At 44.2% G+C, this 21,444-nt stretch overlaps 1 protein-coding gene across 3 annotated transcripts in view; it reads left to right on the top strand.

The window, feature by feature from the left end:
* Nucleotides 1–21,444, top strand: part of LOC106604958 (AF4/FMR2 family member 2) — a 176,305-nt gene that overhangs the window by 58,962 nt on the left and 95,899 nt on the right. For 2 of the 3 annotated variants that reach the window (XM_014200135.2, XM_014200133.2), the window contains one exon: nucleotides 18,278–18,322. The exons of the other annotated variant lie outside the window; for it this stretch is intronic. In XM_014200135.2, coding sequence (XP_014055610.2) covers nucleotides 18,278–18,322 — 45 coding nt within the window. The remainder of the gene's footprint in view (nucleotides 1–18,277; nucleotides 18,323–21,444) is intronic. 3 annotated transcript variants of the gene reach the window in all.

Below are 21,444 nucleotides of genomic sequence, written 5' to 3'. Positions count from 1 at the left end.
TTGTTAGTGTATAAAATGCGGACTGTAAATCGAAGAGAATTCTAATTCAAATGTCATACAGGGGTACATGCATGCCTTACAATCTTAGAGCCCTCTGCCCATCTATCTTGCGGGAGCAAAGTACATTTCGAACTCGAAGTGCTTCTACAGTATGCGATTTAGTACTCTGAGATACTTTCTTTTAGCTTGTGAGTGTAATTTAATTAATGTGTGTATGTCAGCGTAAGATAGAGGATGAGAGAGAGAGAGAGAGCGCTAGAGGGTGTGTGTGTCTACCCTCTCTCGGGGATGCATGTTCTTTTGCCTCCTCTGTTTGCAGAGTAGTGAAGTAGTGTTCAGATGTACCGTGGCCTTTAATGAAGGTTTGAATATAAAGTGACAGAGTCATCCATTAGCTGTGCATGTAACTGCTCTGGCCCCACTGTGTGCTGATTAGAGAGCCGAGGAGAGAAGCGAGATAACGTACACATTAGGTCCCACGTGTAAATTGCATTAGCTAATCAAAATACCAAGTGGATGTATGCTCACAGAGATAAATTATTTCAAGGTTATACGATTTTTCTTGGCAAAAGGAATGAGTTGTACAATAGTTTAAATGTTCAATGTACAGTACAAAATGATTGTTTACCAGTTGCTTATGCTAATTAATGATAAAGGATTTATGAAGTCCTCTGGCTGCCAAAGCCCCGGCTCCGCCCTCCTCCTATGTATTAGCCGTATCTTCACACACACAGATCCACTTGTTCCACCCTCAGTGATCTGAGGGAGAGGGGCTTAGAGAGGACAGGAGAGGAGAGAGAGGGGGGAGCGGGAGAGCGGCAGAGGGAGGGAGAGAGACGAGGGGGACAGAGAGAGGAGGGAGAAAGAGGGAGAAAGAGTGAGCGAGAGAGGGGTGAGCGAGAGAGGGAGAAAGAGAGAGAAAGAGAGATACAGAGAGGGAGAAAGAGATACAGAGAAGGAAAGTGAGGGGAGGGGTTCTGGGGAACCAGGGAGCTGACACCACTGTTGTGGTATCAGGGGGACTTCTATCTCTGCCCCTCCAAAAACCTCCAGCTCAGCCAGCCAGGCCAGTGGCGGCGGGGTGGCCAGTGGCGGTGGGGTGTCCAAACCTGTCCCCACTGAGGTCTGGAGCATGTTCCCACTTGCCACAGGACAATGACAGCTCCCACAGCCACTGCCAGCTGGCCCTGGGCCACTAACCACAGTCATACAACAACAATTGTGGCCATGAAAAGACAAAGGCATGCAGCCATGCACTCACGTCACAGTGCTACACTGTCAGTTGGTATTTTTAAAGTGATTGTCAGTTCCAAAGCCCTGGGTGGTTAATTGTGAAATGTCACCATTGATCATTCTCATGTAGAGGGGTTAGATCTGCCCTGTTGTACAGTATCATGTACTTCAACTCAATGAATTGAGGGGACTATCTTAGAGAAAGGGCCAGTGTTGCACCTGTTCTTACTGCAGCCTGCAGTTACACACCCTCAGTCAGTCATGTACTGTAGCAGTCTGGAGTATCTCCTTACTGCAGGCTCTGATGGCTGCCGTCTTAGCTCCCAGATTACAGACATACAGGAAAGAAACCGGAGAGGTGCGGTGGTGTGATTCTCCTCAGGTTGAGTTACAGGGCTGTGCACCTGTCCTCTCCTCTCACCAAATGACTGGCTGCTAGGGTTTCAGATCTCAACTCTGGTCAGGACAAGGGGTGGAATGACAATGTGCACAGCTTGCAGGTGGTACCTCAAATGCCCAGGGCTTCAAACCCAGACCACAACTGCACGGCTATACCATGGTGGCCAGAGAGCACAGTGTGTCTACACCAACCTGACCCTTGACCCAGTCCCAACTATTCTCAACTGTCCATGGAGAAGTCTGTTGGTTGATTGGGTCTCTGGTGCCAGCTGGATGGTCCTCATCCACATTTCATTCATGGAATTTGTCAGCTGTAACTGTGTCCTTAACCAGGCTTTACTGTAGACCAGTGGCATATTGTCTGTTTGTCAGGACTGGGTTTTTATAGCTCTCAGTCTTGTCTGCCATCAGTCACAAGCTCAAATGGTTAAACCAGTCCTGTGTTACACAGGCTGCCTTGTTGCCTCTCCTGATGTCTATATCAGGGAAACATTGACATGCTATGCACATGCTCCACTTAAAGGGGAAGAATATAAGTCATTTTTATAACTGCAAAGCAACATTACTGTTATGATCAATTAATGATAATGTGTTTAGTTATAGATTACTTCAGTGCTGGATTTATTCAAGTGAATACTAATGTGTATTTGATACTATTTCAGTCTTTAAACTAGTCGGGGTGTTGATGCTTAAAGGAGCAAGATTATCCCACAGGTTGACATGCTTATATCTTTCTCTCTTAGGTCCATAAAAGTGCCAATAGATGAGATACCCAACATACTGTAGATCTACCACTGTGTGAGCTCAGAACAACAGCAGTTTGATTTACAAAAAAACATGGTCACCTTTGATGCCATGCTAGCATGAGAGCAGGGTGTAGTATGAGAATGTTTCCCCTGACACCTGACTTTTCTCTGCGTAGGGATAAACACAGAAGGTGGACCGAACCACTGCCAGGTCAAAGGGTTTAACATGCAGGAGGAAAGTAGGCCGTTATATCGGCCTAATGGAAAGGAGATAATTAACTGTAGTGATGAGCCACTGAGATAGGAAAGGAGCCAGCAGAGAAAGGTGACTCCTCATGGTTGACATGGAGCCTGTTGACCCTGACGACCAGGCAGGGCGAGTCGCTCAATGAACTCTGGCAGGTTTACCCAAGCAGATCAATGGCAGTTAATCTTTCTGTGTTGGCTGCTTCTGCCATGGCCTTGGCTGCAGCCAGGCAGTCGGCGGAAGAGCAGAAGTGAGTGCCTGTCCATGAGTGCCTGTCTGTACAGCGGTGTGTAGTTCTCTCGCCCACTCTCCCTCTGCCGCCATTGGCACAGAGCTGGGCAGGGGCAAGCATACATAAGCAGCACACTGAGAGAGAACCACACATGGAGGGACCACACACATAACTACACAGAGACAAACAAACCCCCTACCAGCGAGAACCCACACATTTAGCAGGAGCTATTTCTCCTCTTTGTTCGACCTGTCAATCACACTCCATTCTCTTCCACCGCTCATGCAGGCGGCAGGCAGGGAGGAGGAGGAAGCGCTTCCGAGCCAATTAATTATTGTTGTGAATTTCCCAAATCCTGGAGATGGTATCAGCTGCAAATTTTCCTCCACCACAATTACAGTGACTGCTGCGAACTATTCACATTTACGAGGGTGCTGATTTAAATTATCAGAGACATTAGTAATTTGTGTCTCTAAGTGGGTTTTGATTTCCACTGAAGACACAGGCACAGGGGTGACGTGAGGAGGAAACTGGAATTAAACAACAACAGTGCACACAGACTGGCTGTTAAAAGCCCCAGTGCCCTTGGTGGAGACAGATAAAGCAGTCAAGACTCTGAATAGCTCCTCTAGGCTTTACACACTTCAGCTGGAGAAGACACATTGCTGTAGCTCCACTGTTCAGGATTGAAAAACACACGCAGTATGTTTGGGATTTCCATTGGAGCATTGTGTGTGTGTGTGTGTGTGTGTGTGTGTGTGTGTGTGTGTGTGTGTGTGTGTGTGTGTGTGTGTGTGTGTGTGTGTGTGTGTGTGTGTGTGTGTGTGTGTGTGTGTGCGGGCATGCACGCGCATGTAACTGCTTGTGAACCCATGTCTCATGCTTTTGTTATTTTGTCATTTTGCGGATGGAGAAAAGGGAGTTCCTAACCTGTGGTATCCTTTAAACCATAGCCCAGTCTGATTTATGATTTATAGAACCCACTGGTATTCTGCAGTTAACCAAGTAACCACTGGGCTTTCAAGCTCCTAGCCAGGAAAAACATCTTACATTCTTGTTATATATTTTATAATTCACTGATCCTCAAAAAGAGCCTGTCTATCTCAGGGGGGCTTATTTCATCCAGCCCAATGGTACATTAGTGGTGTCCCAATGTTTCTATAAGGCTGCAGTGCAGGTCCCTCTGGGTCTCCATGTACTAGTCCAGGTCACTGTTCTCCCTCTTCCCATGATTATCATGTTGAACAACAGATAGTGTTTAGAAGACTCGCTCTTGAACTTGGAAACAAATTTGCAAATTACCCGCAGAAATTGGATATTACAACCTCCACTGGCGTAATGGTCAGTGACTGCTGTATAAATCAAAACATAATTATGGCGGGGCCCCCGACTTCCTCATTTGCATAAGTGCTCATAAGATGGGGGAATATTATGTTGTACCGAAAATAAATAAATAAATAAACAAAACAAAAAGTGATGAAGCAGCCGGCACACAAATACCTCCCTGGCGAATAACAGTGAATTCATCAAACAGATGTTATTGCCCCAGCCACTGTGTTGGTGGCCATTTTATGAGGCTTAAAAAAAGAAGAAAGACCTACTGCTGATGGATTTCGCACAGAGGGCTTCGGGGAGGGTGGTGGATGATGTCACAGTTCACACACACGGTGGTGCTGCTGTGTGCCTGTTTTCTGTATCCTCCCGTCCATCACCCCCCCTCACCCCCTCACTCCCTCAATCCCTAGCCCCAAACCACCAGTGGATCCCACTGCCCCCACAGAAATGTCAGCCAAGACATATGCTGTTGGACAGTTCATGTGACCAAACAAGGGAGTCACCCATGGCGAAATAGGGAAAATCTTGAATGGATTCCTTGGGAAAGGTAACCCTGCAATTGTGTCTTACTTGTTCGCCCTTTTTTTCTTTGATTGACATAATCAGAATGTGACACTTATTGTCCTTGACAAAAGATCATTTTGTGACCAAAGACAATGATGCTGTGAATGATGATATGTGATATGGTGTCAGTATAGCCACCTGTATAGAACAACCACAATGGCTGGCTAGTGTTACTCACAGTATTTTATTTTATTTAACCTTTATTTAACAAGGCAAGTCAGTTAAGAACAAATTCTTATTTACAATGACGGCCTAGGAACAGCGTGTTAACTGTCTTGTTCAGGGGCAGAACGACAGATTTTTACCTTGTCAGCTCGGGGATTCGATATAGCAACGCTCTAACCAATAGGCTACCTGCTGCCCCTACACACTGAAGTGTTTAGATGACTGCCATGCTTTAACTAAATACAAGGATGTCACACATTAGAAATAAGGCTAATGTTTCAGCTAGCCATATTCTATTGCAATTATATGGTTCAATAGCGGTGATTATAGTTCTTTTTCAATCTCCCTCTCTGAAGTTTTGGTTTGCTGGCTCCCTCATCATATCCTGCCTGGGCATAATGGGCCAGTCTGGTGGAAAAAGGATGATAAATGGAGCTGGCAGGGGCTCATAGATTTATTAAATTTCTATCAAACCCTGTAACAAAAAATCTGCTTTGGTTAGGAACGGGCTTAGATTTTTTAATCAAAATTCATGAGTCCCCGATTCGTGGTTGAACAGGCCCGAGGAAGACTTGAATCGAAGACTGATTAAAGAAAATAAAAGGCTTATTTGAAGTAATTTTTCAATGACGCCTTTTAATTGGATGTTAAATCAAATTCTTATCTTCTTTCCCGCAGATAGCGTTCTATATGGTGGTAGCATGGGTGTCACTTCCACTGTAACCGATACTCGGAATAACAATGACTTCACACTTCCTCACTCGGTGAAGGATGGAAGGCAGCGTGAGTGGCTGCTGCGTGCGTTTCGAGGCTGCATGGGCCGACTGATTAAAAATGCAAACGAAGGGGGTTGGATTTATTTATTTCTGCTTCTCAAGCTGTTTGAGAAATCCTTTAGGAGGGAAGACAGACAATGTTGTTGGGGGAAGGGTGTTGGACGGTTGTTGGGGGGGGGGGCTCATTCTGTGATGTGAGGAGTGGAGTATGTCCTAGTAGTGGATATATGGCTGCTAGCTTATCCCAGCCACTAGTAATGAGACTGGTCCTTTTGATTACTTATTCCAGTTTACTGTAGATACACATACATCCACAGCCTACACACTCATCTTAGAGATATTGTACACAACTTCAGTGCATAAATGCCAGCTACACAAGGGCAAGGAAAAGCGCCCTCGCTGGGTATAAAGTACGTCTTAGCTGCTTGCAGGTCATTTTAATTGATGCGGTTGGTGTTGAGGGGAATTTAGATTTGCAACAGTAATAACATTTAACTACAATGCCCTCTGTGGTAGAGTAGTGTCTTCTAAATGATGATTCCGTGGAGAGCAGAACAGGGCTTGTTCCAGACTCAGTTGTTCTCTAGTCAGGCCTCGGAGGAAATAGAGATGTTTCATCAGCCAGAGATGTAATGCCATGGTGTTTTATAGCAGCGAAGTGACACTGCGTCTCAATGACCTAAGAACATATTGTAGTCTCTGAGCGTTTCTGTCATCTTCTCCATAAAAATGCAGCACCTCATCACTTTAAACCACTGCCGCTCTTAATGGGAAAAAGTTATGTCTTTGTCTGTCCTGCAGTTCAAGGGTTGATTCTTACATTCAGGATGTCCACTTGTTCTGTCTGGACTCCTCAAAAGTGTACGTGTGTGTGTGTGTGTGTGTGTGTGTGTGTGTGTGTGTGTGTGTGTGTGTGTGTGTGCATTTACATTTCAGTCAATTAGCAAACACACTTATCCGGATTGTATGGTTGAAAGGGAGTATCTGTTTTTGTGTGTAGGCAGCCTATGTGTCAGCAAGAGAATGTATCTCTCTAGATGACCGTTTGTTTGTCAGTGATTGTGTGTGACTAGCAGACTTCAGATGCAGGTATTTACGCCACACAATGCCTCAGGGGGATCCTGGTATACATTAGTTAGTGCTGTAGCTACAGCCCTCTGGGCTATCTGTCAACGCAGGAGAGATTTGGGTTAGAGCCAGGTTCCTGTCACATCCTACTGGTGTGCCCTGATTCAGTCGACAGGCACACTGGCATGCTCTCACACAGGTCCTCAATAACGGTTACCATAGAGCACAGAACAGGACCCATATACAACAATTCCTCTTTTCCAAATACAACTCACCCAAGAGTAAAACATATTGGAAGTGGATATATAGGTCTCCAGCCACATCCATTCAACATTTACACTAGGTCCAATAGCTCAGTACTGTCATGATTGAATGAGTTTCTACCTGATCCTGGCTGACCTCAGGTGAGACTTAGGGGCCTGTGGGATTGTCTTAGTTTATCATGTTTTTGTATCCAAAAGAGTTCAAGTCCATGATAGTGGCCTGATTTGAATTTCATTGAGTTTATTGTTCCATTGAAACAGCATGTCCTCACTGGCTGAATCTCATACATATCATAATGTTGTTCAAGGCTGCTCTAATCATTAGCTTGTCTGCTGTATCTCTTAAGTGGGTGTTGAATTTTTATTTTGGTTGTGGTGCCACCACGCACAGACAGATGCACGCAAACACACTCACGTGTGTGGATAAACACACACACACACACACACACACACACACACACACACACACACACACACACACACACACACACACACACACACACACACACACACACACACACACACACACACACACACACACACACACACACACAGAGCACGCGCATACGCACACACACAAAGCTCTCAAAGGGCACTACCATGGAGATGAATCCAGCATTGTAATTATTCACAGAAACAAAGCCAAAATGGGCAGTCAAAAAAAGAAGAGAAAACTATGAGAAATCATTAGTGTGTGCAAGTTAAATTAATAATTGAAGGACAAAAACAAGTCAAAGGTCAAGCACTGAATGATTCCTGAGGGGCTATATTTCTGCATGTGATTTACTGCTGGCTGGCCGACATTGTTTTGTGTTGGTGTGGAGTGAGTGTGTGTGTGTGTGTGTGCGTGTGTGTGTTTGCATTCCAGTGATACAGCAGCCACTGGCTCCCTGGCTCATTACATTTTCGTTGACTGTGAGAAATGCAGAGAATGCAGAGCTTATCTGTGCCCTCCATCCATCCATGTGGCCCGGCTGCCACGCTGCTCATGCTCCTGTTGTTGGAGAGTTCCTGATGAAATGTTTGTCCCCCCTCTAATCTAACACATTATTGCCTTTCAAACGGGCCTGGCTGGGGCAGAGAGGGGCTGGCTGGGCTGTGCTCAGGGCCTGGACTGGGGCAGAGAGGCTGCTGAGTACTAGAGGAGGTTCAAGAGGTCATGGGGTGGTGTGGTTAGAGGGTTGATGGGGGGGAGACATCATTTCAAAGATTGGTAAGCGATTATAAAGTAGTATAAAGAGGTTGGAGGTACAGTTGGTTAGATGCACAGTTGGAGAGCATTAATGAAAGGTAGAGGACTGGAATGTAGGTAAAGTAGAGTTCATGTAATTTACAGTTATTCACCTTTCATCATGTTGTCCTCTCCACTGTGGGACCAGTGGGAGCAGTCAGCCATTGGGTGAGCCCGGGAGCCTCATTTGAATACATGGTTAGTCAGTGATGTGGAGCAGTGTGGTGTGCGTGTCACAGTGGCCCTCCCTCTCTCACTATGCCTCTCCACTAGATGAATATTAATTGAAGTCAGGAGCCATCAGTAATGTGGGCTTGACAGCCGACAAATCAGCGGACACAAATGCCCTCTGAAACAAGTGCACACGATACCCCATGAGGTCTCACTGTTCAAAGTCCCTCAATGCTGTTTATAAACTGGGCTGCAAAGATAATGTGCGTGTGAGAGAGTGGGGGGGCATGTGTGTGTGCTCGTGTGTGTGTGTCTGCATGTATGGAAGAAATAACAGCAGTAGGCAGTAAATCACAGTTTCTATAATCTGGTCTCTAGTTAGTGGTATTTGGAACAATCATCATGTTTGAAGCTCTCTCCTCCCCATTTGGCTATCCCTTTGCCAAAGTTCTGTTTTCTCCCCTAGTTTATGTAATGCTCTTTTTGGCCCATAAAGTGAAGCTGCAATCTATAACCTGTAACTATGATTGGACAACTCACAACCACAGCTCTGCACAGTTAATTTGTCTAGGTATCTGAGTAGCAAGGCAAGAACAATACAACTCCTCATATATGTCAAAAATGAGAGTGAATATCTCAGTGTGTGTGTTAGTGTTTTCTGCTCATTTGTGTCTATCCTCATTCATATATTTTATGTCTCACTGGCTTGCTTTCATCAGCCTAGTTTCCTCTCCCCAGAGGACTCTCTAAGAACACAACAAAGCACCATTTATTTACCTGCACCCAGGTAGCTACACACTGTAACCAAAACTTTAGCAGCTTCACGCCTTTAAAAACAAACCTTGAAATGAAATGAAAATATATGAAAACAAAGGCTGTGTGTTAAAGTCTAATGACAGCTAATTGTGATTGTTATATAGTTCTGTTGATATTAGCTACAGTAGTCTTTTGTAACTGCCCGTGATTGCCATATCGTCCCGATAGCGATGGAACTTTAGCTTGTTTTAACTATGCATCGTTCCTATAACAGCCGAGTCATTTAGCAGACATTCTTATGCAAAAAGTTGGACCCTTTCCGAAATGGACCTAGGGCTTTCTTATCCAGACCCGATATGCATAAATAAAGGTTTTATTAAATATAGAGACCAGTCCCGAACAGACCCGAGGACAACTAAATCCGTTCTGTATAGACCTGGTCGGATCCAGACCTGGTCCGATCCGAGTGAGGGAAGCATCAGAAAATTATTATTGTAAGCTACTTTATTAACCAGAGCTGATAAAAGGGAGAGAGGTAGGGCGAGAGGTGCCGCTCTAGCACGTGGGAGAGGGGCCGTGCTGTGAGCAAGTGACATGATTGGAGAGAGATGAGAGACAGCAACCAACCAAGCCGACTGGTGCTATAGTAGACTAATAGCTGCCATAGCTTGGTTATTTATCATCAAATATGATTTTGTAGTACCTGGCTTGGCTACATCTAAATATGTTAAGCTAGTTAAGCTAGCTAACGTTAGCTAGATAGGTTAATTAGGCTGCAGTGCATGCGCATTTGCATCCTACGGTTACAAATAACAACTTCATTCAGAATATTAAGTAGCAGCCTACCTGTTGGCTCTTGATCGTTGTAGACTATCCTTCTCCTTTAACCTTTAATTCTGTCATTTTAATTCCATCTTTCATTGATTAGATATATCTTAACTTTTACCACACACGGAGGCTCTTCGACTGTAGCCTATTGACACTTGTATTACTTATGATTGGCCAACAACAAGATACACGCATCCCGCTCCACATTTCTTTCTCGACTGCAGCTGTACAGGCCCTTCTGGACAATTCTGTTAAAATTACACATTCCCGAAACTCGTGACAATCATATCAGACCCGACCCAAACCCGTGAAATTATTTAGAAATCTGGATCTGGACCCGCTCGGGTTTTCGGGTACAGGTGGATCTGTGAAAACCTCTAATCTGAAGAATTCAGTAAATAAGTGTTTTTAGTAACAATTGCAAGTGCAACTTTAGTAACAATAGTTTTGGGAAACCGCTCAGAGATTTGGATAATTGTTTTTGAAACGCTGCTAAGCCACCTTTGCACTCTTTATTTTTTATTTAACCTTTATTTAACTAGGCAAGTCAGTTAAGAACAAATTCTTATTTACAATGACGGCCTACACCGGCCAAACCCGGACGACGCTGGGCCAATTGGGCGCCACCCTATGGGACTCCCAATCACGGCCGGTTGTGATACAGCCTGGATACACTCTACTGAAACATAACTTTTATGTTATAACACTGAAGGGGCTTATAGTGAACATAGTTCATACTATACATACAATACTCAATTTAGTCATCCTCCTACCAATCCCTGCTTATTTCTTCCTCAGACATTGACCTCTATCCTGAGAGCAGACCCACATCATTTGCATATGCAGTCTGCTCCAGAATGATCCCCTAAATCATTATATCTATGGAGAACCGGAGTGCCCCTTCTACATTATCCATCATCCTTCCCTCTTACCCATCTATCTCTTTCTCTCTCTCTCTCTCTCTCTCTCTCTCTCTCTCTCTCTCTCTCTCTCTCCTCATAATGATGAAACGCAGATGGAGACTTGCATACTGTGCATAAATAGCATATTTAATTGGTCTGCAGCGCGGCCTAAATCAAATTACTCTTGGACTGACAGGAACACTTACGTTAACATCGTTCCCTAGCAGAGCCCAAGCCAAAATTTTAATTAGTAACAGATAATTAGGATAAGAGAGGGAACTTAGGCTGACGTCGGCGCTGCGTAATTGGAATGCATGTAAAACATACTGCTGCTGCTCATTAGTGGTAGCCTATAGCTCTGCCCACTTTATGACCTCATTCACACTCTCCACAGTAGCAGTGTGGAAACATAGAGCATCACTCGTTTGAGATTGCTAAGAGTAAAGATCCCCAGGTAATTTACCACTTTGAATCCCTCTGGCCATAGCCAATCCCTCTGTGATTTAAGCTGTGATTTAAGCACTGAAAGTTAGTAAAATTGAGTTTTACCTTTGGCATAGTATTTTTGAGACTATTTCCATTCTATGTGAGCGATGAGAAGATCTAAGCGTCTGGCCCCTGAGGGCCTCGGTTCAGCAGCTGGTGTATTTACTCCATCAGCTAATTGCTGTGGAGGGAGCTTTTACACCTACAGTGGTACAACGCCCCTCTCTCAGATGCTGGCCCCTCCTGACAACACGTCACTTAGCGTTCCACAATAAAGGTCAGATTTTTGAGATGATGGACTGGAATTCTCTCAGGGTAACCATTATAATTCCCCTCATTTGCCCCCTCTCTTCCTCAACGATCCCCAGTCTTTCTACTGTATCATTTGTTAATGCTGGCAGAGCTCATTACTTTTCCCTTTGAGGAGAGGAGTGGTGCTCGGTGCCTCAGCCTGGCTGTAGCTCCAGGCACTTGGGGTATCATGCTGAATGATTAGCAAGCCAAGATTAATAGTGAATTAAAGTACCTGGAGATTACACATCTCCCTTCCTGCAGCCTGGCTGCCTGGCAGGGAAGCCAGGCTGGGTCCTCTGCTTTATGCCTGGGTGGTCATATGGGGGAGGTTTCCCCTGCAGGACCAGCTAGCGTTCCCCCTGCCTGTAGTCACGCTTCCACTAGCATCTGAGGGATGTTGTGCTTTGCATGGTAATTAGGTCCCTTTGTTCCATCTGTTTGGTGGTGTAAGCGCTGGGGGGCGGCTGAGGCAGAGGCAGGCAAGGCTGCACGCTGAGCCCCAGGGATTGTGCATTCTGTGGGGGTGGCAGGAGCACAGGCTGGGCCTCTACCTCCATGCCCAGCCCTAGGGCGCTCTACTTCTTACTATAGGATAGGTGCATCTTATTTGTTTGGGTGTTTGGTTGCGTCTGTGAAGTGACTCTGTCTGTCCATCTGTCCATCCGTATGTCTGTCTGTTTGTTTTTGTGAGTCTGTATGTCTACCTGCCAGTTTGCCACAGTGTTGTTTGGCCTCATGGCCAGCGTCACGCTAAGCGGAGGTGGCAGGGGCTGTGCAGTGCCTGACAGGGGAGTCTCCTCCCCTCCACTCATCCCAGCTGGGTGTCTCCCTGTGTTAGTGTCCATGCCCCAGCAGACCCACACCCCCAGCACGCCCACACAGAGGGCGCTGTCCCATGGGGCAGAGGGCAGAGCAGCAAGCCTGGGAAGAAAAGAGAGGGAGAAAAAAGTCCTCTATGAGCTCTAAGAGGTGCCTCAATACCTTCCAGAACTATCTTTCTGAAGGCGGTCTGTAGCATAAAGCTAAAGCCTTTGAAAGCTGCCTGTTGCTGTGTTCAGGTACACAAACGTGTTAAATGCTTCAGAGGGGCCCTGGCTGTTCTGAAACGCGTGAGAGGTGTGTGTATCCGTGAGAGATGAGCCCGGCTGTGCCTTCACAAAAGCCATTGAAAATGAAGTGTGGAAATCAGATTAAACGTGAAAGCCAGCTCCTACAATAAAACAATATGGAAAACAGAGGCAAGCAGAGGATGTGGAATAGAAGGGAGAACCGAATCAGTCAGGAGTTCAATGAATTCAATGAAGTACCTGATTATAACGACCCTGCAGAAAATATTTTTTGGCGTATGCCCTGAGGAATGGAAGTAGGCCTGCGGAATTGCTGGAACCAAGCATGTTAGTGAGTCACTATGCAACAGAACAATCTATCGGTTCCCCTTATAATTGTGGTATTGCTGGGAAATGTCAGTGAGCAATGAAATGGGTATGCAGGTTGGAAATTAGAATGCCCATTTAGAATGAACTGGCTGCATTTGATTGAGGTTCAGGTCATCTTGGGCAGGCATGTGTAAAACGAGTCTGATTAAATGTATTGTAAGAAACTGTACTTAAGGAGGCATACTCAGAACATTTATAAAATACTGAGGTATCTGTAGTGTTGTTGATTTAATCATATTACTATTTTGAAAAAATATTTATTGTTCCGTTACTGTGTGTGACATGGCATAAATGGGAATTAGGAAGTGAAACAGTTTTTTCTCTCTGTTGATCTGACAGTTCAAAGAGCTCCTTACTGACTGACAACTTCATTGGGACAACTTGTTCCATTTTCATGCTTAACATCAGTTCCTCTGTTGTACTTGTTCCTCTGTGTGTCTGTTAGTGTCTGATCCCATCTCTGTGAGATAGCTCTGCTGTGTAAAGGGTCACTCAGATACAGTAACTACTCTCTCATGTGAGCTAGCCCTCTATTGTTAGGTTCAGCCTTGGGCGGGGGGGGTGGGGGGGGGGGCGGGGGGGGGTTCAATGTCAAATGCCCTAAGGACTCCTTAAGCTCCGTGTTGGATCACTGCCCAATAGCTATATATATATACACAGTTGAAGTCGGAAGTTTACATACACATTAGCCAAATACATTTAAACTCAGTTTTTCACCATTCCTGACATTTAATCCTAGTAAAAATTCCCTGTCTTATGTCAGTTAGGATCACCACTTTATTTTAAGAATGTGAAATGTCAGTATAATAGTAGAGAGAATTATTTATTTCAGCTTTTATTTCTTTCATCACATTCCCAGTGGGTCAGAAGTTTACATACACTCAATTAGTATTTGGTATCATTGCCTTTAAATTGTTTAACTTGGGTCAAACATTTCGGGTAGCCTTCCACAAGCTTCCCACAATAAGTTGGGTGAATTTTGGCCCATTCCTCCTAACAGAGCTGGTGTAACTGAGTCAGGTTTGTAGGCCTCCTTGCTCGCACACGCTTTTTCAGTTCTGCCCACAAATGTTCTATAAGATTGAGTTCAGGGCTTTGTGATGGCCACTCCAACACCTTGACTTTGTTGTCCTTAAGCCATTTTGCCACAACTTTGAAAGTATGCTTGGGGTCATTGTCCATTTGGAAGACCCATTTGCGACCAAGCTTTAACTTCCTGACTGATGTCTTGAGATGTTGCTTCAATATGTCCACATAATTTTCCTACCTCATGATGCCATCTATTTTGTGAAGTGCACCAGTCCCTCCTGCAGCAAAGCACCCCCACAGCATGATGCTGCCACTGCCGTGCTTCACAGTTGGGATGGTGTTCTTCAGCTTGTAAGCCTCCCCCTTTTTCATTGTTAATAAAGATGTTGACTCAAATTGACTAATATCTTGCTTGGGTTTTGTGTGTATATCAGGTTCCCCCTGAGGCATGGTGTGGCACAAACACCTACATCTGATGTCTGCTTGTCACACACAATCACTGACAAACAAATGCTCATCTAGAGAGATACATTTATTTTCCATCTCATAAGTTAATCTATTCATCTGTGTCTATATATCAGTTAGCCCATGAAATGGGCCGACTGCACTATGTGACTGTCTGTGACTATCTGTGTGTCCTTTTTTCTGTCATCAATCATGTTTTTCCCGTTGTTTATTCATCCGTCCACTGTCAGAAGGATAGACAGCTAGAAAGCCCTCTGTGAGCTTCTGCTTATCGTCTCATGTTCAAATCTACCTATTTGTTCCTGGAGCTGCTCTTCCACTTTTTAAGCACAATTTGAGTGGTTGCGAGAGCATCAGAGCCTTGTGCAACTTTGATACTGCGTTTTTAAAAATGAGGTTAATACATCTTATCTGTTGTTGATGCACAGACGCTTTTCTCAACAGCTATTTCAAAGAAAACGTATTTCTGCCCCAGTAATTGCCTCTACAATATTCCCTGGATCTGCACATCATTCAAAGCAATTGGTCTTATTTTTCCCTGAAAGCATTCTGCAGTTTGCAGAATGAGGTGACTGACAAAAAAATGTTCTATCCTTTTTTCCCTTTTTTTTCCATTTACCCGTGTCTTGCCAAAAAAATAACTTGGAGAGAGATTAATGACACTTCCAGTGATCTCCGTGTGAGAAAAACACCAAGCATGTTAAATTCATCACTGTGAAGATACAATTAACTGCTTTAGTGTGATTAAAACTTGTGAGTTGTAACCGGTTGTAACACTGAGCTGCTCAATATTCAGTATTGGATTTTCTGTGTTTTTCGATCCCTCACGATTTCAGACTCCTGCATACACTTTACAGTCCATACACTGTCCACACAAATGATTTTTAACATGGAACTGTGGAGAATTACATCTGAAGAGCGTATCTCATTTTTATTTTACATTGCCTGTGGAACCACGCTATTCTGGAATACGGGCATCTTGCAAAACTTTTATTCACATGGGGAAATTGCCTATCGCAGAGAAATGATTTGTAAGTCCATTCAATCTGACTGGAACGGCAGGTACACAGAGAACCCTGCCTGAGTTAGGAAATAAGATCTCAGCTGGATAATTCTGTTCCAGCCATTTTGCAAAATAACTGGGGAATATGAGAAATTAACGTGCTTTATTGCGTCTGTAAACGCACTCTTCAACCCATTGAAAATGCATTGTCTGTTCAATCACATTTGTCAAATGCTATCTGAAATGTCACAATTTGTCAACCAGTCGGCTGCACTGCCTCTGATGCTCTTTGTTTTACCTCAACTGACTTCCATTAGCTCCAGGATCATAACCATGACAATAACTTCAATATCTGCAATACAAACCCAGATATCTGTCACATCTGACTTGATCCCGACAAGCCCAAACCTCTCAGTGGGTCTAAACTGTTTGTCACTGAACTGGGATTCCTCTTTATATCTTTGACATTTGGTGTTCATTCCCGAGGCAGAGGAACAAGGCAGACATAGAGCACCTCCGAGAGTCACGCCTGGAATCTAAATGGGGTTCACCACAGCTGACGGTGATATGGACCTGGTGTGGCTGGAATAAGTTGTGCCCCTGTACTTCTGTACCATGGAGTGATATTAGACAGAGCCAGGACAATGGTAGAGAAACCATCTGATTAGAGTCACTTGGTTGGTTTCTATGGGAACAGGATATTATGTGCTGTTGGTTGAGCTAACAGGAAGTTTATGTCTGTCTGTGAGGCTTGTTTACAAAGCTCCTACAGACTCCAATCCCCCTTGTGGGATCTGGGATGAATTAGGATGACTTCAGACACCCTCCGCTGTGGACTGGCACTGTATAGCATGGCTCATTCATAAATACACAGACACAAACAGTCAAACACTAATATCTCTGGAGAGGAATACTGGTGAAATATAGATTTTGTTTTACTAATTCACTTTTTGATGTAATAGTTAAACAACGCGTTCTACCATTTTGTGTGTTATAATTGCTTTCTGTCATGGTTTCAGTTCTGTTGATACTCAGAATTCAATAGGAGCTGGTACTTTGCAAAGATGCATATTCATTAAATCACAATCATTTACAACTACAAAATCTTACTGAGTATATTTTATCTTTATTTATTTCCTCATTGCCACTGAGGCTTTGCATGTAGTTTAGCAGCTTTGCAGCACATATCACACCATTGTGTCAAACAGTCAGAGGATGGTAGTGTAGAAGGAGGCTGGAGGAACATGACAGGTCAGCCATGGCATAAGGAGCATCTTGGGGATGCTACTGTGTGTAGCTACCCAGCTCCCTGCAGCCTGAGGTGGATAAAGCCCAGCTCTGCTCCCTCCATCACTCCTCACCCCACGCCTCCTCCCTACCCAACGCCCCTAACCCTCTCTTCGGACTCACTGACCTTTCCAGTGCCAAGATGCCCCCAGTCATGCACGGGGTGGGCTGATGCCACTACCAGAGCAGAGGAGACTGTGTGAGGGCCAGCCAGTCATCCAGGGTCCCATGTGGCTCTGTGGGTGGCATGATCTCATCAGTCAGCCCAGAGATCAACTACAGTATGTATTTTAGCCTACACATACACACACACATACACACACACACACACACACACACACACACACACACACACACACACACACACACACACACACACACACACACACACACACACACACACACACACACACACACACACACACAGCATTACTGAAGATTCACTGCTATGGTCAAATTTGCTATGAACTGGCCATATCCAATATAATCCTCACTCTCTCTATCAGTTTGTGATGAGGTATTAGGTTATACTTAGATTCCGTAATTATCTGTTGAGCTGCAATTAGCATGTTTGCCAACATGATCTATATACTGTATAGAGCCAGGTGGCATATTGAATTTGAATATTTTATCAGTTCAGCCTGTCTTTGGCAATGACTGCATGGTGACCTCATGGCATTACCATAGCTTGTCATTTGTTCCACTTGTAATACTGACATTATTACAATTACTGCGAGTACATCAGGCATCTCCGTTCTGTATGCGATGAAAAGATGAGGTATTCTTTTCTCAAATAAAAATAAAATACAATCCTGGTCCATTCCAGGCCTAGGATTTATCTGACCCAGTCTGGGGCAGTGCTGGTCTGCTCCAAGTCTGCTGTGTGTCTGGGTTGACGGGGTGAGCTGTTGGCTCGCTGGTACTGTGTGATTACCTAAGACCCTTTGTGAGCCATTAAAAGTGATGTCATCCCCTAGCAGTCATCTCTCTGACTGAGAATAGATAGGCCTATTTGTCCTCTCTGTCTGTGAATAATACATACCACTCAATATGGATATGTGTTTTCTATGTCTGCGGATGAAAATATCAAATATTCTGGGGGTTTTCTTTATTTTATCTGTTATTCTTTGTTGAGATGGACTTCAGCTCACCCTTTACATCAGAAGCGCTCTCAGAACCTTTTGGCTACTTTGAAACTATCTTTTGTTGTCTTTTCTTCCTCTCCCTAACAGGTATTTTTATTCTGTGTGTGTGTGTGTGTGTGTGTGTGTGTGTGTGTGTGTGTGTGTGTGTGTGTGTGTGTGTGTGTGTGTGTGTGTGTGTGTGTGTGTGTGTGTGTGTGTGTGTGTGTGTGTGTGCAGGTCAGCCTGTCCAGTGACTCCAGCTGTGTGGAGGAGATTCTACGGGTAAGTGAGATTCACTTCCTTTCTCTGGCCTCCGTTAATTACACCTGGTTACGCCTCAGCTACTGTTTGCACACAAAGCCACTTTTCCATCCAGAGACTGGAGCTCCCAGTAAGAGAGAAAAGAGAAAAGACTCTGTGATCTTACTATAATGGGCCCTTGTATTCCAATACAAATCTGATCAAATTTATCAAGGGTGACTCAACCAGGCAAATTTAGATCCTCTGTGGGAAAAGCGCTTTGACCTTCTTGCACGCAGAGACGCAGTCTTTTGATTAGAAATCAATTCTGTGCTTAATAGCCTGTACAGAATTTGAATGTAACGTGCGCTGGGACCATATGAACTGAAAAAGGAATTGCCTTTTTAGATGCAAACATATAGGCTGCCTTTTCGGTGAACTTTGACCTTTGTAGCAGGTGCTGATTGGCTCCAGAGTGACATACAGGTCACAAAGTGACAGACCAGAGTGAATAGAGATGCTGGGTGGGCTTTAGTGCAGGGGAGGTTATTAGTGGTGCGCGGGTCAGCTGTATGTCCACCCGCACCCACCCGCGATTGCAATTACCCATCCGCAACCACACGACTATATGTGATAAAGTTAAAAACTGAGGCCCACTCCCTAACTCTAAACCGCTAATATAGAAAATGTGCTGTAGGCTACAGTCAGAGACGCCAGAACAAATTTTTAACAGGGGATGCAGGATTCTTTTTGCCTGATTTTACAAATGTTTCTGCTTGTAATTAGATGCATGCAGCTTCTCTTCTGTCATTATACCTTGCTACATAAACCCTTGCTCACCAGAATAATGTCATAAATTGATAGAATGAATGCTTCAGTCTTGTTGACATTGGTAAAGTTCTCTCTGTCATCTCTGCTTCTTTCACGGAGCAAATATGTTTAGAGGAGAAAATGCAAGAACCCCCCAAAAAACAAGAAAGATTTTCTGTTCAAAATTCCCAAATAACATCAGTTTGACCGGTTGTAAGGAAATAGAAGGTTGTGAAAACGACCCAACATGTTTCTGATAAGATTTCAGTCCGACTTGTATGTTCGACTTGTATGCATATTTTATGTGGTTGAAATTCGAACAGATTTTATGATGCTGAGAAAGATAGCACCTCTACAGACGGAATACTGTATAACTTATTATTTAACATAATTTTACTGCAAGTAATGCTTAATCCTGCAGGAGTTAATATTAAGGCTATTTGAGAGGTTATAGACCTACAGTCAGTGTCCAGATTTCAGTTTACATTTAACCCATCTGAACAGTAGGCTACAGCTCCCTTGACATGCCATAGGCCTGTTTGAAGTCCCCGTCTTGGGACTGTCGAATTTGTATAGTTCCTCACACTCATCACACATAACATAGCCAGCACTGCTATCATCTTTCCCAAACTTTACTTTTCTGTCCCTCCCTCTTAATTTCGCAGCTTTTCTCTTATTGAGTTAAGCTCTGACATTGTCTTTTTTGCCTCTGTGGATCAATGTAAACTTCTTCTACCCAGCTCCCTAAAGCATTTGGCGATTGGCTTGTAGACTATTTGGCCCGCATACAGTTAGGCCCTAAAGCTTAGGCTTACACACTAATGCCAGATAAAAATAATGAAAGAAAAATCTCAATGGAGCCTATAGCTAGAGATTCCACAAGAATGATGCATTTATAAAAAGGTATTATTTTCTCTTTATTCAACCACCCCGCCACCCACCCACCCACCCTTCATCCACCCACCCACCCTTCACCCACACAATATTTAATTACCCTAAACCCACCCACCCGTGGATATATCTGTGGGGACTGCAAGTTATGAGTCAACCCGCACTAGTGGTTATGACAGTGTGTCAGGGACGCTCATTGATACCCTTGTATGGCTAAGGGGGATGCAGTGTGTTTGGTACCAGCCCAGCCACTGCATCACCGTGACGACTGACCTCCAGTCATGAACCCCTGCAGCCTCTCCACTGCCTCAGGCAACGGCAGTACAGTAGACATCACGGTAACCAGTGGAGGACTACGCACTTCCCCCGACGAACGGCTGAGTTATGTGGACCTGTCAAACATGGGAACCCTCTGGGAGGGTGATGATGTCAAATAATAGTTGCCGGGCAACTGGCAGTATGGCCATCAGGTGTAGTGAGTCATGATGGTGGGGCCCAGCGAGGCAAAGCTGAGTTTGTAAGAGAGAGAGAGCCACTCTGCCATGTGGCGTCAATGCCACACTGCTGGCTACAGTAGGGAGGGAGAGAGACATGGAGAGAGGAGTGATTCACAGCCGTGACTCAGGAGTCACTCAGACTCACAGGAGAGGAGCAGAGCAGCCTGGGAGATTCTAATACCGCCGCATCCTTTTCAAATCCTCACACTGTGAACTGCTGCCACTTTAGCAAGCCTCTGTAAGTTCACTCACTCATCACTCACTGGCTGGAACGTCAAAAGACAGGATTTCAACTGAGACATTTTTTTAAAGATCAGAATGTCTAAGACGTGAAGTGCCTATGAATGACACTCTTCATACTTGGAAAATGAGCTAATGGAACAAATAGAGATACCAAGCTCCAATCCTCTGCTATTGACAAGCACCCAGATCATGTGGACCACTTAAAAAGTGCCTGATCTCTTAAAAGTGCGTATCTTAAAGGGATAATATTCTCTTTGCTCATACAGTCTCCAACCCAGATTTTCTAAGTTAATTCTCTTGCGTGGCGTCAGGTGAAGCACCGATAGATCAGAAACGGATGATTCATCCCTCTCAGATACAGATGATTACATTCCTCAACGAGAGGAACATTTATGACGTACACAGGCACACATTTTTTTTACATCTATTTCAGTTATCCAATATTTTCATTTAGAATTGAATAGGATTAGAAAGGCAAATGTCAAGTTTACAAACATAATGTAATTATTACATTGTAATTGATCTTTTATTATAATAATACAACTTTTGTAATGTACATATCATTCAATATACTGCATTTATTCAATACATTCATAAGGATAGCATTGCATGTTTTTTTCCAGTAGAAGGGCTCCAGACCTGTTCTTCCATGTATTACACTTGATGTATGAGTTTAAAAAAAATCTACAACAAAAGCCAGAGGGATAGATGCATTCATTAAAA

Source organism: Salmo salar, chromosome ssa05 (genome assembly GCF_905237065.1).
Source record: "Salmo salar chromosome ssa05, Ssal_v3.1, whole genome shotgun sequence".
Lineage (NCBI taxonomy): Eukaryota > Metazoa > Chordata > Actinopteri > Salmoniformes > Salmonidae > Salmo > Salmo salar.
Note: the sequence above shows the minus strand (reverse complement) of the source record. Positions and strands in the feature narration are given on the sequence as shown.